General features: G+C 46.7%; 1 protein-coding gene across 1 annotated transcript; it reads right to left on the bottom strand.

Annotated features, from left to right (window-relative positions):
• Positions 1–442: 442 nt before the first annotated feature.
• Positions 443–15,284, bottom strand: DYNAP (dynactin associated protein). The gene is made up of 8 exons (XM_028749292.2): positions 14,253–15,284; positions 12,939–13,145; positions 11,613–11,846; positions 10,164–10,317; positions 8,891–9,000; positions 2,899–3,012; positions 2,184–2,333; positions 443–1,472 (listed from the first exon to the last, which is right to left on the bottom strand). The coding sequence occupies exons 1-8, from the start codon at positions 14,559–14,561 to the stop codon at positions 1,338–1,340; spliced, it is 1,413 nt and encodes a 470-aa protein (XP_028605125.2). The 5' UTR covers positions 14,562–15,284; the 3' UTR covers positions 443–1,337.
• Between the last annotated feature and the right edge of the window lie 1,578 nt (positions 15,285–16,862).

A 16,862-nucleotide genomic window follows, 5' to 3' on the forward strand; every position in this document is an offset into this window, starting at 1 on the left:
CCACACCAGTTCAGTTCATGTATTTTGGGAGGGAAGGGTGCGGATGAGGTAAATTCTCCATTAAATGCAAACAGTTGGATTTCTCCCCCATCCCAACTCCATCATTGAGGAACTTCAGTAGGGAATGATGAAAAAATACGCTGGCTTAGATGCAGAGTTTCTGTGATTGGGACTTAACTCATGGAAGGCTCCCGAGGACAGAAGGGGTTGGGGCTGAGGCAGATTCTTAAAATTATCCCTACTTCCTCCAATAGTTCCCTGAAAATTTGCTCTGGAGGATAGAGAAGACCCTCCAGGACAGTGTGGAAGGTGGCCCAGCAGAAAAAAGTAAAAATTCTCATTCCTCTTCTTTCTAGTGACAGGAGTCTCTGCTGGGCTGCAGCCCTTTCTGCAGATGAAATAAGCCCTTTCATGAAAAGGAAGCACAATGTAGGACCCAACCTGCTCCCCCACCACAAAAGCTTCTCATTTTGTTTTATTTCTGTGACTATTACATTGCATTTGGAATGCATTGTAAGTCAAAACACTTCCATTTAGTGCTCTCATTCATGCTCACTAAGTTCTAGAAATGTGGTTTTCCTTCACATCTGGCTGAGTACACTATAATCCCGGTAATGCCAAGACAGTGTCAATGGGTACAATTGCGCTGGTGATGCCTCCCCACAAGGTTTGGGCGCTTCCTCCACTCTTCTGCCTCAAGATGTGGCCCTTGAATCCAAAAATGTTGGCAACCCTTGTGAATGAGATAGGGTCAAGCTAACCACGACAACAGGGTAACGTTGTTCCTTTGCCTTATATTGTAGCCCATCATGTAGAGAATAAGCTGGCATTATGAAGGAGCGTCTCCACACCCATTGTTCTGCCCAGACGCTGAGGTCCTGCTCTGAGGGCCTTCTGGTGGTTCCCTCACTGCAAGAAGTGAAGCTACAGGGAACCAGGCAGAGGGCCTTCTCGGTGGTGGTGCCTGCCCTGTGGAACGCCCTCCCATCAGATGTCAAAGAAATAAACAACCATCTGATGTTTAGAAGCCATCTGAAGGCAGCCCTGTTTAGGGAAGTTTTTAATGACTGATGTTTTAATGCATTTTTAATCTTTTGTTGGAAAGCCGCCCAGAGTGGCTGGGGAAACCCAGCCAGATGGGCAGGGTATAAATAAATTATTATTATTATTATTATTATTATTATTATTATTATTATTAGGAAAACGCGATGCAAGCCCTGACTCCGTTTACTTTATAAAGAAGTAGATAACAACTCAAAAAACTCTTCCAAGGCAGCATTAACATTATTAATAACAAGTGGTTTCATGCAGGCTTCTTCATTGCTGTAGTGAAGCTGCTACGGTAGATTAATTGCCTGATCCTCGTTAAAATGTGGAATCTTCTTAAATTCGTCCTGCTTTTTGAAGAAAAGCTGGGCTAGTATATGGTCTGGTGTGCGGTGGAAATAGTCATCCATATCAAGGGTTTGCAGCTACAAAAAAACAACAACCACAAGAGCATTTGAATTAGGAAGGGTGAGTTTACGCTCGTTTCACAGTAACGCACACACATTTTTCATGGCAAACTTTTTAAATTACCATCTTATGTAATATGTACAATCATGTATAATACGGATGAGCAAATTTCAGCTGGTTTCTCTCCATTTCTAATTTTTCTAGTCTTACATTCAGTTCTCTACATTTCCACATTGGTTTGCAAATAAATAAATAAATTGTAAGTTCTCGTGAAAATTCATCAGCATTTTCGTGAGATTTTCAACGAATAGTCACATCTTTGTACGCACCTTAGCTATGCGTTTTTGCAAAGCAGTGTACCTAATATAATGCACTTTCCTATGTTATTTATTACTAATATGCATTTTTACACCTACTTTAGTATATGCACATTACTTGGCTGGAGAACTGCATTGCAAAATTCAGAAAAATTCAAATTTTGAAGGATGGATGTTTGGGTTTTTGGTGTATTGCTTCAGAAAGCACAAATTAGGCAGATTTGCCTTTAAATGTGAACTGAGTTAAATTTCTTCCCCATCGGTAATGTATGGTATTTTTTTCCTCCCCAGTCCCGCAAAACCTTTATAACGTTGATTATGGTTCACAATAACTCACCCCACTGACTTAACTGTGGCCTAACTGTATCTAGCCCGGCAGTTTACCTAGGAAGTCAAGCATAGATTTCCTACCTGGTTCGCAGTGCTGAATGCCAAAATGAAAACCAACTCTTCGTCGCATGTGCTCTTGATGTAGTGTTGGGTTCCAACGGGGAAAAACACGACATCTCCAACGCCAATGGTGAAGTCAGTGGTGAGTGATGGTGAAACGATAATGCCCACCTGGAGAGAGAATGCACCAACAAGGAAATATTGAAAATATTCATAACCTTTTTCTTTTATAGAAAAGCTTATAAACTGCTTAAGCAGAAAAATTCGTAATTGACGTACATAATAACATCACCAATAAAACATGATTAAATCAGCAAAACTGTTAAAAAAGCAAATATACATAAAATAATCACCGATGAAACTCAGGTAAAAAGCAGCAAAACTGGGGAGAAATGCATAACTAAACTGTATGCCCGGGTAGGATTGCTGAAATAAAAACAACTATGGTATAAGAGATAGAAGACAAGGTGCAGGAAAGAGGGAGAAATAAAAAAACACAGTGGAAATGGGATGAAAGGCTGACAAAAACAAAAGAAAAATTGATTATGTATTGGAGTGTAACTGTGAAACTTGTAAAAATTTAATAAAATATAACGGGGGTGAAATGAAAGTCTTCAGCAGGAGTCAAAACAATATTGTGAGAGTTTCTGCTTCCTGCCAATAGCTAAGCACCTATTCCTTACCCAAGGAAAACTCAGAACGGTTTACATCGCAGTGGTTTAAGTTAAATAGCTACCTTTCCACACCCACTGATGACGTATCCCATCTCGTTGGCATTGAAATGAAAGTGGGGCTGCCGTAGACCATTGCTATAGATCCTGAGTGTCCCCAAAGTAAGAGCATCTTCCTTCTGAGAGCAAGGAGAGGAAACAAAAGCACGTGAGCATGTGAGGTTGTGCAAAATAACAACAGGGTGTCTCAAAGCATTAAAACAGGGGTTGGGAACCGGAGGCCCTGCAGATTTGTTGGACTCCAACTCCCATCATCCCTGACCACTGGCCATGCTGGCTGGGGCTGATGGGAGTTGGAGTCCAACAACGTTAGAAATCTCAGGTGGCTCCATGGGTCAGTGCAACTGGCTGTTAACCAGAAGGCTGGTGGTTTGAGACCATGCAGAGATGGCTATGAGCAGGGTTTCTGTATTGCTCCCCAAACGGAACATTTGACTCAGATCTCCAGGGTCTCATCCACTATAACAGGCAGCGCTTTTTATCTCAATACTTACTTGTGGTGGGATGATGAGCTGCTTGTGCGTAAAATGCAAGTCCCTCAGAGTTTGATCAGGTTTTCAAACCTCTGCCTGTGACGGAGCCCCTCCGGCATGGCTGCGTCAATCGCTAGTAGAATCCGAAAGTGGTTGCTTTCGGAAACGTTTCCAACATAAAAGCTCTTTCACGGAAACACGTCTTCTGGACTCTCTGCGTGACAGTTTCCGGCGAGGCGTGGGTGTCCCTATAGGAGGTCCTGAGACCTCTCCACTGTTTTCGCTGGAAACGTCTCTGAGCCACCCCTCCGACTCACTTTCCCTGGAAGTTCCTGCTCGCCCCCTACTGGTTCCCTCTTCAGCTGCTCCGTCTCTTTCAACCTGAGGGAGCCTTTGCACCTCCTGTCCTTCCGATGGCAGTTCCCTGACATCCACCTCCCCTCCAGGGCCCCCTTCACCCCCTCCCGTCTCCTCCCCTCCGGGCTGGGAGGAAGTAAAACCCCTGAAAGAACCTTCCTCATCGTCCGAAGTTTCGAACACTTCCCTCCACCTGCTACTGTCCCTCGTCTCTCGATACTCCTCGTCTTCGGAGTCTATTCCCTCTTCCAACTCCGACTCCGTGAATCCTTCCATTTCCTGTTCCTCGTCGGTGGTGCCGAAGTACTCCCTCCTAAACCTTTCTACCGGCTGTGGTTTCCTAGGGAATCTTTGGTGGAACGTTTCTGTTAAAACCTCGTCATTGACCTCCCCTGCAGTCACCCAGGTGTTTTCTGACTCCGGTTCCCCTTCCCACGCCACCAAATACTCTACCTGATTTCCCTTCCACCTGGAATCGAGGATTTCCGCTACATGGTTGCTGCGTTCCCTCTCTTCCAAGGCTGGTCCCCTGACGTGCTCCCCTTCACGTCCCCCCCTGTATGGTGACAGTAACGACCTGTGGAACACTGGGTGCAATTTCATGTGGTTGGGTAACCGGAGTTTGAAAGCCACCGGGTTGACCTGCTGAATGACCTCAAAGGGTCCCAATCTTCTGGGCCTCAATTTCTTACAACCCCCTTTGAACGGCAACCCTTGGGTTGACAGCCACACTTGATCCCCCACCCTTATGGTTTCACCTTCCCTTCTGTTCTTGTCTGCCTGCTTCTTATATTGTGCCTTGGCCCTTTCTAAGTTGAGCTGGAGCTGATGATGGATCGCTTCCATCTCTTCTACAAAATGTTCAGCCGCTGGAACGCTCCATCTCTCCCCTCCCTCCCCTGGAAATGCCCTGGGGTGACACCCGTAATTAGCCAAAAAGGGGCTCATCCCTGTGGACACATTCTCCGCATTATTGTAGGCAAATTCTGCCAGCGCCAACTTTTCGACCCAATCGTTCTCTCTGTCATTGACATAACACCTCAGATATTGTTGAAGAATGCCATTTGCTCTTTCCGCCTGCCCGTTGGTTTCAGGGTGCCGGGCCGTTGAAAAATTGACTTCCACGTGCAGCAAGCTCATGAGCTTCCTCCAGAACCTGGAAGTAAATTGTTTGCCGCGGTCTGAGATCACCCTCAAGGGAGCCCCGTGCAACCTAAAGATGTGTTCTACAAACAACTTCGCTGTTTCTTCCGCTGTGACTGCATGTGAGCATGCTACAAAGTGGCACATCTTTGTTAACAGGTCTACTACTACCATGATGGCTGTTTTCCCCTTGGACTTCGGCAGATCCGTCATAAAATCTATTGATACCGCTTCCCAAGGCCGTTCTGGTGTGGGTAATGGTTCTAATAACCCTGCCGGCGCCCGTCTTTCCCCTTTGGCTCGCTGACATTGGTCACACCCTCTTACATACTCCCTTACATCTTCCCTCACCTTGGGCCACCAGAATTCCCTGGTAACCAACCACATGGTCTTGTGTTGCCCAAAATGTCCCGCCGTGGGGCTATCGTGCAACTGCTTGAGTACTCTCCCCCTCAATTCACCTTCGGGTATATACAGTGCCCCTTTGTAATACAATGCCCCATTTCTTTCCTCAAAACCTTCGGGGCTCTCGCCCTCCCCCCTGAGTCCTCTGAGCTTATCCTGGGCATATTCATCATTTTCCGTTTCCTCTACCAGTTCTCGTTGCCCCACCAGCGCCGCCCCACACACCCAGCGGTCCTCAGGGATGACATGTCTCTCTTCAATCGCCCCCTCCCCCTCCCAATACTCTGGTTTGCGTGAGAGAGCGTCCGCCCTGACGTTTTCTGGACCTGGCACATAACAAATTTCAAAGTTGAATTTAGAGAATTCCTGTGCCCATCTCACTTGTCGTTGGTTGAGCACTCGAGCTGTTCTCCAATACTCTAAATTCTTGTGGTCGGTGCACACTTGCACCTTGTGTTGTGCCCCAATTAATAAATGTCTCCACCTCCGGAACGCTTCGTGAATGGCAAGTAGTTCCCTGTCATACACCGTGTAGTTCCTCTCGGATTTATTCAGCTTCCGCGAGAAGAAGGCACACGGTCTCCACTCTGACATACTCCTCCCCGGTTGAAGAAGTACCGCCCCTACCGCCCGGTCGGACGCATCGGTTTCCACTCTCATGGGTTTTCGTAAATCCACATGCAGAAGTTGTTCTTCCGAGGCGAAAGCCCTTTTCAGTTCTTCAAATGCTCGCTCCGCCTCCGCCGTCCAAACAAATTTCTTCTTGCTGCTGAGGCAGTCGGTGATGGGCGCCGTCAAGTGGGCAAAGTTCTTGATGAACTTCCGATAAAAGTTCCCAAACCCCAAGAATCTTTGCACATCCTTCTTGGTCTTCGGTGTCTTCCATTCCAGTACCGCTTGGACCTTGCCTGGATCCATGGCCAATCCCTTGTCTGACAAGCGGTACCCCAGGAATTCCACCTCCTTGGTATGAAACTGGCACTTCTCCAGTTTCACCCACAGCTGGTTGGCTTGCAGCCTGCCCAACACTTCTCGAACGTCCCTCACATGCTGCTCCTCATCCTCCGAATACACCAACACGTCGTCTAAAAAGGCCACACAGTTCTTGTAGAGCAAAGGCCCCAGAACGTGGTTAATAAACGCTTGAAAGCACGCGGAGCCTCCTTGTAGACCGAAGGGCATAACGAGGTATTCAAAGGCTCCCAAAGGGGTGAACATGGTGGTCTTCCATTCATCTCCCTTCCTTATGCGTATCAGATTGTACGCCCCCCGCAGGTCCAGCTTTGTAAAAATCTTTCCCTTCCTTACCCTGGTCAAAATGTCATCAATTCGGGGCATAGGGAAAGCCAGGGGTTCCGACACTGCATTCAAGGCCCTGAAGTCACACACAAGTCTCGGCTTATCTGTGTTTTTTTTGTCCACAAAAAACACTGGGCTGCCCCCCACCGCTCGGGACTCTCTGATGAAACCTCGCTTCAGGTTTTTGTCAATGAACTCCCTCAGCTCCTGCATCTCCCTGTCGGACATGGCGTACAGCTTGCCCACTGGGAGTTGGGCCCCAGGGAGTAGGTTGATTTGACAGTCAAAGGGTCTATGCGGCGGCAGTTTGTCTGCTTCCCTTTCGCTGAATACGTTGCTCAGATCTGCGTATTGCGGGGGCACCTTCCCTCTGCCCATTACTTCCATCCCGGCTAGGGTGACTCTGTCTCCGCCCTGAACCTTCCCCTGCTTGCAGTGTTCTAGGCAATGCGCTGACCCAAAGGAGACCACCCTCTGATGCCAGCCCACTAGCGGATCGTGTAGCGCCAGCCAGCTCATCCCCAAAATAATGGGAGCTCCTCCCAAGGTGGCCACATTAAACGCTATCCGTTCGGTGTGCCTTGCCACCCTCATTATCATCGGGACAGTCTGTTGGCTAACTTCTCCTCCCAACAGCTCTCTGCCATCAATCGTGGTCACCTGCAAGGGATTACTTAAAGGGATGGTCTGTATCTGGTGCTCAGCTGCAAACTCCTTACTCATAAAATTACAGGAGCTGCCTGAATCCAAAAGCGCCTTGACCTGTAGGGGGTGTCCATTTGGCAGCTCTAGTGACACTTCTATCACTAAAGCAGGTCTGGGTGGTTCTGGCGTGGGCACTTTCACTGCTCTTTGGCCTGGCTGCTGTGCCCCGACGGTGGCAGCCAGGCGTTGGCTTTTACTTGCTCCTTGTTTTCCTCCTCCCTTTCCCCCACAGCTCCTGCCATCCCTTGCCATTCCTTTCTTTGTGGGCAGACTCTGGCAAAGTGCCCTGGCTGTTGGCAGAGATAACATTTCTTGGCGCTCTTTCCCTCCTTCTTCCGCCCTTCACTGGGATTTGAAACTGCGCGCGCCCGCGCTGTTCCAACTTCCATCGGCTCTGCCGGCGGGAAAGGTGGCTCTGGAATGTCCGGAATGCGCAGTTCCCTCCAACGTTCTCCTTTCCCTTCCCGCCTTTCCAAAGCTCTCGCTTCCTGGCGCGCTCCTATGGCCAGCGCGGATTTGGTCAGCTGATCCATAGACTCCGCCCTTGGCCCCCGGGAAAGTTCATCTTTAACGGCCGAAGAAAGCCCCTCTTCAAAAAGCATTTGGATGGGTTCCGCCGATAGGTCCCACCCCAATTTATGAATCAGCATAGTAAACTCAGTCCAGTACTCACGGACAGATCGGCTCCCCTGTTTGCAAGCCATTAACTGCCTTCGTACCACCCCCTGCTCAATGTCACTGGAAAACATCAGGTCCATGGCACGAAAAAACTTCCTCGTGTCCTTTAGTATCTCATTATTCACTGCCATCAGGGGTCGAACCCAATCCTTCGCCCCCCCTTCGAGATGGCCAATTACAAAAGCCACTCGCGATTCCTCGTCGGGGAAGTCATCATACTGCAGGTTGAGAGCGTATTGCATCTCAGTTCTAAAGGCATGATAGTTTCTGGGATCTCCCCCGAATTTCTGCACCAATCCTGGCACCTTTCTGGCTATCGAGGTGGTTTTCTCCTTTCCCTTTTCTGCATCCTGAGCCCTCCTCTCCTCAAGCCTCGCCGTTTGCATGGCCAGCTGGATCTCCAACGCCCTGTACCTTTCTTCCAGGCTTGGACCTCCTCCAGCTGCTCCTGCTCCTCCGGTTCCGGCTGGGTCGCTCATGATGCCGCTGCTTGCACAAGCTGGCTTTCAGAGACTTTCGGATTGCTGTGGTGGGATGATGAGCTGCTTGTGCGTAAAATGCAAGTCCCTCAGAGTTTGATCAGGTTTTCAAACCTCTGCCTGTGACGGAGCCCCTCCGGCATGGCTGCGTCAATCGCTAGTAGAATCCGAAAGTGGTTGCTTTCGGAAACGTTTCCAACATAAAAGCTCTTTCACGGAAACACGTCTTCTGGACTCTCTGCGTGACAGTTTCCGGCGAGGCGTGGGTGTCCCTATAGGAGGTCCTGAGACCTCTCCACTGTTTTCGCTGGAAACGTCTCTGAGCCACCCCTCCGACTCACTTTCCCTGGAAGTTCCTGCTCGCCCCCTACTGGTTCCCTCTTCAGCTGCTCCGTCTCTTTCAACCTGAGGGAGCCTTTGCACCTCCTGTCCTTCCGATGGCAGTTCCCTGACATTACTGAATGGAGAAACTCGCTGTAAATTCTTTCATTCGTACTCAAGCCTTTTCCATCTTTCACATACCGAGCAAACTGGATTATTCCCCCGGGGAAACGGAACTCAGTTGACCCTGAATGGAGGACAAACACAGCATCCTCAACAATCAGGCAAGCTTGGGAGACCTAGTTCACGATCATCACAGAATATTTATTAGCTTACATTGCTTGCTAAGCCAACCTTGCTGTTCTGAGACATTTGCCATCACTTAGCAGCAGACTGCATGTTCTGGATATAGAAGTGCCAGACATACCAAAACTCCATAGCTTAGGAAGAAAGAGAATACACTTTCCCAGCCTTCCTCCACCCCGTCTCAAGTTCCAAGGGTGGTGGGACTACTAAGAGAGTCCTGAGTTAGGGTTGCCATTTTTCAAAAAGTGAAAACCTGGACACATAAAAACTGACATTTTGAGCTATTTTTAAGGAAAGACAGCAAAAACAACACTGGGTTACCATACGTCCAGATTTTCCTGGACATTTTGCCAGTTTCCACGCAGACACTGCTTCCGACTGCAATATTCTGGGTATGTTCAGATGTATGATAACCTTATCTGAGTGCCAATCTTACCACCCAAGAAGGTTTCTTTAAAAACCCAAGGCTTTAAAAAGAGAATATTTGATTCCTCCGTGGGCATTTCATTAGGAATAAGCTCAGCTGCTTGGTTTTGCAGACAGCAGAGTTTCTGTATCCAGCTTTGCCTATGCTGTGGAATGAACCGTGAAACCAGAAATACCGTATTTTTTGTTCTATAAGACTCACTTTTTCCCTCCTAAAAAGTAAGGCGGAATGTGTGTGCGTCTTATGGAGTGAATGCAGGCTGTGCAGCTATCCCAGAAGCCAGAACAGCAAGAGGGATCGCTGCTTTCGCTGCGCAGCGATCCCTCTTGTTGTTCTGGCTTCTGAGATTCAGAATTTTTTTTCTTGTTTTCCTCCTCCAAAAACTAGGTGCGTCTTATGGTCTGGTGCGTCTTATAGAGCGAAAAATACGGTAGATTCTGCCATTGATTCTGGGCAATCCTTTCCTGGCTGGGTCTCTGAGAATGTCTGGAAACATCTTGGGTAGCAAGTGGATGCCACCAGTTCCTTCCTGCATCAGAAGTCCAGGAGAACGTTCCTAAGGTGATGGTGGGGCTGGTCCTCTATTGCCTCTGCTCCCTTTGCTGAAGTGACCCACATTGCTAACTGTCTGGAAACAAAGGTCCCTGCTAACGCCATCTCAGCTTTCTCCGAAGTACCTTTGAGGTCAAAGAAGTACCGCCACACAAGCGGGTCTTCGGACTGCTGGTAGTTGGGATTCTGAACGAGCTCCGCTAGGTTTGGAGGAAGGTTGACGGCTTGGTCTTCTGCTTGCTTCTGGAAAGACCTGATGAAGGCCACTCCACCTTGAGGCTAGAAAACATGCAGCAAATGTTGCATTTAGCTTCTCAGCAGCAGTGACTTAAAGGAGCTCCAGCTAGAGGAGTTTGTTTTTGTCACTGAAATCCTACTCAGTATTGATCCAGAGCAGATTCCAATGTGCAGTTAGCAGAGTAACAACTTAAACACATTGTAGGATTCCCAAAAACTAGATCAGAGGCAATTAATATTTCATCCAGCAGAGCTTTACTGCTACTGAAGGCAAATGAGCATAATGGTCAGAAATCCAATACATTCAGGATTGGCACTGTCTATAAAAAATCCAGTTGCAGCAGGCTTAGCTTCAACTTACAATAACTTATAAGCATACAGAACACCACACCAGAAAGAAAGAGAGACAAAGAGAGAGAGAGAGAGACCCAGGCTCCTTCTGGCCTCACTATTACAGTCAGCATGGCCTTGACAGAAAGAGATAACAGAACCAGTTTAAGCCAGCTGTACTCAGCTTCTTTGAAGGAATAACCCAAACATCAGGAACCTTCTGCTTGTTTCTTTCACACAGAGAAGCTTACGGAAGCTTCTCGAATTAAGTAGAATAGGAAAGATCTCTACACATCAGATCAATATTTTCTGCACTAAGAAATGCAAGCCGGCAGTTTTAGCCCTAAAAGAGATGGGAAGAGGGGTGGGAACCAAATTTTCAAGAACAAGTGAAATACTTGAAAGGCTTCTTAAAAAAAATAAAAACTAAAACATCCTGTGCATTAGTGGTGGGCATATTCTGCTTTATTAGTTGTTCTGAGAAGCTTCCCCAATGATGCCACATAACTGCTTTCTAGAGGGGCTGAAGCACAACAAAAAGGGGACCAAAAAACAACACCCACACCCCAGAACAATTCGTGGTAAGAAAAGTTGCAGAATTTCAGTAGGAAATGGACTTTGCTGCTTGGAAATGAAGCGGGAGGGGGGCTGCCCAAAAACCTCTGCAGGTGCAATTTGTATGGAAAGTGGACCCCCCCCCCCAATAGCATTGTATGTATGAACAATCATAAATGCACAATTAAAAGGCTATCTGGAGGGGCCCATACCCCATGTCATAGCCCCAATTGGCTCTTAAAGCAGCTTACAAAGATTTTCACAATAGAGCTGCATTCAAGTGTAGCATCAGGAACAGAAACAACTCAGGGCTTATCCACACATTTGCTTGCCTGACCACTTTCCCCTGGGAAAACCTGTAGTTTGGTGCTGAATAGGAATGAACAGCAATCAGTCCCCCGCCCCCACAGATTTGCTTTGATCTAGCACTAAGGGGTTTATGTTGTACAGACCTTTAATGACCTTGCTGCTATGTCTTCAGGTGTTAAGAAAAACGTATCATCCAGATCCAGAGTTTGAAGCTCTTCATGGGTTGTGAAGAACAGCAAGAACAGACAGTCTTCTGTACCGACGTTCTTGAGCCAATGCACCGTGTTTCGGGGGAAGAAAATGACCTGGCCCGCTGTGACGTTGTACGTGGTTACGGTATTTCCACCAGCATCGACAACCCCAATCCATGCAGTGCCCTGAACAACACAGGTGGAGAGAGGACTAGTCTTTGCAAATCAAGTTAAGAAGGCAGAAATCCAATGCCATCACTACAACACTACCATGAGCCATCAGAGCAGTGCAAAGAATGAAGCACCAATGTTTTATTATGTTTTATGGGTGTTGGAAGGCACCCAGAATGGCTGGGGCAACTATAGACTATTAAAATGTATCAATCAGTCTTCTGCATCAGAATTCTTAATCTGGGACACTGGTGATCTATTCGCCACCCTGGACTCCTCCTCCTGTCTCCTTCCCAAAGCCGAGTTAGTGCTTTCCCCAGCTTTGGGAAGGATGTGGGAAGGCTCTGGGACTTTGCCAGAGCCCTCATGCCTCCTTCACCAAATAGGTGCCTCCATACCCTGTCACTGCTGTTGGCTACATTTTATAGAGCTACACACACCCCAGTCCCTGACCAGTGAGAGATTGCAGGGTTGCCGACACATAATAACAATAATTTTATTATTTATATGCCACCCCCATCTGACTGGGTTGCCCCAGCCATACCTCAGGTTTCGTTTCCTTCGAATGAAGGTCACCGGAGATGGCAATGTCTTTGTGATGTGTGATTTTATTTACATGCCTATACATTACAAGCTCACAGCACCGACAACCCAACTGATTTTGCTTTTCCCATTAGTTTTCTTGTGGGTTTCCCAAAGCCATAGCTATGGAGTCAGCGCACAGAGAGCAAGTTAAGTCTCTGTGTTTACTCCACATACGACTCACCCTGGTCTATTCTCTCTTGAACCCACCAATGACATGACCTCCAACAGAGGAAGGAGGGAGGCCTGTCCCGCTTCTGGAAACATCCAGTAACTTCGATGGCAACTCGTCTCCTTTACTCCTTAGTCATGCAAAGAGATACTTAACAGACATGGCTTGGGCCATTAACTTAGCAAAAAGACTCCTCTTCAGAATGCAATTTTAGAGATATAAAACCATAAATTTGGAGGGCACCCAAAGATGACATAGAAACGAAACTACCATCCTAAACCTATAGCTATGTAAGGGTTCTTTCCACTAGAAAGGTGGGGTTAAAACGATTTTAAGATAACCCCAAAAAGTACCTTTAAGAGGTAGCCATGCTCATTGGCATTGAAATGCCAGTGTGGTGCACGCAGTCCTTTGCTTTTAATCTGCAAAGTTCCAAATGTCATCTTGGAGCGCTGAGCATTGATGCTTCTTCCAAACTCCATCTCTTCCTTGTTCTGGTACTCATTGGCGTTTTTCCGGAATCTTGACCACTGAATGGTACCGCCCGGGAACTCGTGCTTCTGGAAAGGGTAATACTTGGGACATCAAGCACTGCATAAAAAGTCTAATATCCAGTGAAGTTATTTGCGGCTCGTCCCGCCTCCAGCTGTGTACAAGAATTTGCGTGAAAGAGTGTACACTTGTTACAGGCTCAGGTACTTATGCTATGTCCCTCCACAGTCCAGGAACACATAAAGTGGCTCCTTCTTTCCTTATACAGTAAAATAAATAATAATAATAATAATAATAATAATAATAATAATAATAATAATAATAATTCATTATTTATATCCCACCCATCTGGCTGGGTTTCCGTAGTCACTCTGGACAGCTCCCAACAGAATATTAAAAACACGATAAAACATCAAACATTAAAAACTTCCCTAAACAGGGCTGCCTTCAGATGTCTTCTAAAAGTCAGATATTTATTTCCTTGACATCTGGTGGGAGGGTGTTCCTCAGGGTGGGCACCACTACCGAGAAGGCCCTCTGCCTGGCTCCCTGTAACCTCCCTTCTCACAGTGAGTGAACCGCCAGACGGCCCTCGGAGCTGGACCTCAGTAGAGCAACACTAGCCAACTTTGTGTCCTCCAGCTGCTGCTGAACTTCAAGACCCCAAAGCCTCAGCCAGCATGGACATTGGTGAGGGATGATGGGAGCTGGAGGCTACCAATTCTTAGCAACCCCATGGACAAAATAATCATTAAGGTCCTTATTCACAGAATCACAGAGTTAGAAGGGACCCCCAAGAGTCATGCAGGAATCTCAACTAAAGCATCCATGACAGATGACCATCCAACCTCTCCAATGAAGGACAGTCCACAGCCTCTTATGTGAAATATATACCGGCTGGGCTTTTAGTGTTGTGGGCCCAAGCCTGTGGAGCACACGCCGAATTGAGATCATAACGGCACCCTCCTGGCTGAACTTCAGGCACATGACAAAAAAGACTTTCCCACTCCAGCAGTTATTTGAAGGCAGTTCAAGTTTTGCACAGCTTTTTCATTTTTTGTTCTCTGCGTGGCGCCTGGTTCCTTGTACACCGCTTAGAAGTACTAACAATTAAGCAGCGTATAAACGCCATAAATAAATAAATAAAAATAAGACAGGATACAGTCAAATTCTACCTTGGCTTTAGCAAGCTGGTGGAGAAACTGGAACTTGGGGTCCACCTGGGCAGATGTTACTCTTGAAGTTCCCGGGGAAGCAGCTCTACGCTTTTGTGAGCTGGCATCGTATTTTGGTTTGAAGCCGGTGTTGGCGGTATAGACTAGAGACAAAACCAGCACCCCTAAGACAGTGGTGATGGCACAGGCCAAGAGGCAGACCAGAAAGATGTTGAGCAGGGACCAGCGGTTCTTTTTCTCCCCCGATAAACAAAGAAACAAAGAGGAATAATTAGTAGCCATTTTTATAGAACTGGCAAAACAGAACATTGCCTCTCCAGGCCTGTGTAAGCTGCTGTACCGGCAACCTTTGGGAGCACGTGACAAGCTTATGGTTAAAACACTATAACCACAATGCCGAAGGTCTGTAGCTTAGTAGTAGAGCAACTGGCTTGCATGCAGAAGATCCCAGATTCAATTCCTAGCTTCTCCAGGTAGGGCCGAGATTGGATCATGAAGGTGGCATGTAGGCTTCTCCAGGGCAGCAAAAACATTGACTATCAATTCTGAAAATTCTCAGTGTTAGGGACATAGATGACCTCCTTGGTCACTCAGTTTTGAGACGAGGCCATTTGGTGAAGCCCTAAAGACGTGATTCACATATTGCAGCTGTTACTGGTCGCTTCATAGGGGTCTCAACACATCACGTGCCTGGCTGCTACATATCTCATAACTCTTGGAGCTATTTCACATACGGTTCAGCACAATCTAAGGTTTCCCACTGAGTGTACGTACAAACAGCAGGGACTTGCCTCCAATCCTGTTTTACTTGTGGTTGTTGTGGCAATCACACAGGGTCCCCAGAAGTTTCACCGTCTCTTGATCCCTGTGCCACCACTTTATTTCTCACTGCCACCACCCAGGCCCTACCTGGGACAATACTGAGTCCAGTCAGGGTTAAATTGAAAAATAAACTTTTGTTTATTTATTGCAGTTTAACAAGCGTGTGGTTTCATAAACAGTATCAGTCAATTACATTCATGGGGTGCATATCCAGACCTATAACTTTCGCTACCTGCTCTCACTCACTAAACCACCTCTCAGATATTTACTTGTCTGCCTAGACCCTAACTGTTCCTGACTCAGCATATTTCGCTACACTAACTCAACCTACCCACAAACTCTATCCCAATTCACTCCCACACCAACCAACCTCCCAACGAACTCCCCCCTTTGCCCCTCCCAGAGCTGGTTTTATAGTCCCTCTGACTCCACCCCCTGGGTCCTGATTGGGTAACCTGTTTAACTATTTCACCTCCAGCACTCTCATATGTTGATGCCACAATTGTGAGTGGGGAAGGGGTGGGGGAGCATGCCTCCAAGGTATGTTTGTGTATATGTGTAAAGAGTAGGGATTATATGTGTGGGCATGTTCTGTCTAGTGCAATACACAGAACATCCAACTCCCCGTCAGTTCTAAAAGCACTATTATAGAGACTACGTATGTCGTGATCTCTAAAGGCCATTCTCCTCCATATTTTTTTTTAAGTCTTATGTAACTCTGGGAAATGGTAGGGTTTGTGCTATGACAAAGAGTAATGGAGCTCCTGAGCTGGGGAGGAACCTCCCATAATACCCCATCATTTGCCATTTTCATCTGAGCTTAGTATCTTATCACAGGCATACACGATCAGTTTATACCTATCTTAGAACAGGTTGCACTAGGGTTGCCACCTTTTTTGTAGCTAGGAACCTGTACCTTTACTAGCTACCTGACTGGTAGAAATTCAGCTTTCCTCTCTCACTGCATTTCCATGCAAGTAAAAGCCTCATCAGTTGAACTTTAGGTTGTTATTTCAGCTCCGGCTATTTTCAAAGCAGAATAGCTCCAACTAGGGGAAAAAGCAATTGATAACTTCAGAAGTGACCCAGCTTGCTAATATTGTCATTGTAGCAACTGGCAGTTTTTGCTTTTGATTACTGCAATGCTGAAAGGTTCTGGGTTTTTTTAGAAGTTTGTGGAGAATAATTTGCTGGTTTTGATCTGCTCAGCCAGGAAAACTTCCTCTTTCAACTCTTCTTCCCTTACTTCTGCTTACAAAAAGTTGTCCTAACCAAAGTTGCTTAAGCTAACCGGGAAAATGCCCGAGGAAGTTAACAAATCAATATTAGTTAATTCATAATTGTGCAGTAGTTTTGCACAGAGCACCCTGGTTACCTTGGGGAAGTCACTATTATTCAGCACAACATAACGCAGACACAATTATCACTGCCATATCTAAAAACCAAGTTCAGAAGTGCTTGTCCTTTTTGTCACATTCCAGCATGAGAAAGACAGATTCAAGGATGGGGCTATGCAGAAACAGATGAGTTCAGTTCTTGATGCCTCTCTGGGGCAAAGCAAATGTAATGTGGCCTAACCTGGCCCCACACACAGACCTACAGTAACTGGAGGCATGACAAATATTGATCCTAAACATCTCCTTAGCAGAGCCCGGAAAGTTATCTCCTTTAAAAAAAGTTCTCATTTTTAAGGTGGTGTTGTTTTATCACTTCTTGTTTTCTGCCCTGGGCTCCTTTGGGAGGAGAGTTGAGATATAAATTAATAAATAAGTAGTTCAAGTCCTGTCG

The sequence above is a fragment of the Podarcis muralis genome, chromosome 11 (genome assembly GCF_964188315.1).
Source record: "Podarcis muralis chromosome 11, rPodMur119.hap1.1, whole genome shotgun sequence".
Taxonomy (NCBI): Eukaryota; Metazoa; Chordata; class Lepidosauria; order Squamata; family Lacertidae; genus Podarcis; species Podarcis muralis.

What these genes read in the sequence shown, in the direction of transcription:
- DYNAP (XM_028749292.2), bottom strand. Translation starts at nt 14,561, where the DNA reads ATGTTCTGTTTTGCCAGTTCTATAAAAATGGCTACTAATTATTCCTCT. An exon ending in TAGCAGCAAGGTCATTAAAG is followed by an intron (nt 10,318 to 11,612) that starts GTCTGTACAACA and finishes CATGTTTTCTAG; the next exon opens with CCTCAAGGTGGAGTGGCCTT. An exon ending in ACAGCGAGTTTCTCCATTCA is followed by an intron (nt 3,013 to 8,890) that starts GTAATGTCAGGG and finishes CCTTGCTCTCAG; the next exon opens with AAGGAAGATGCTCTTACTTT.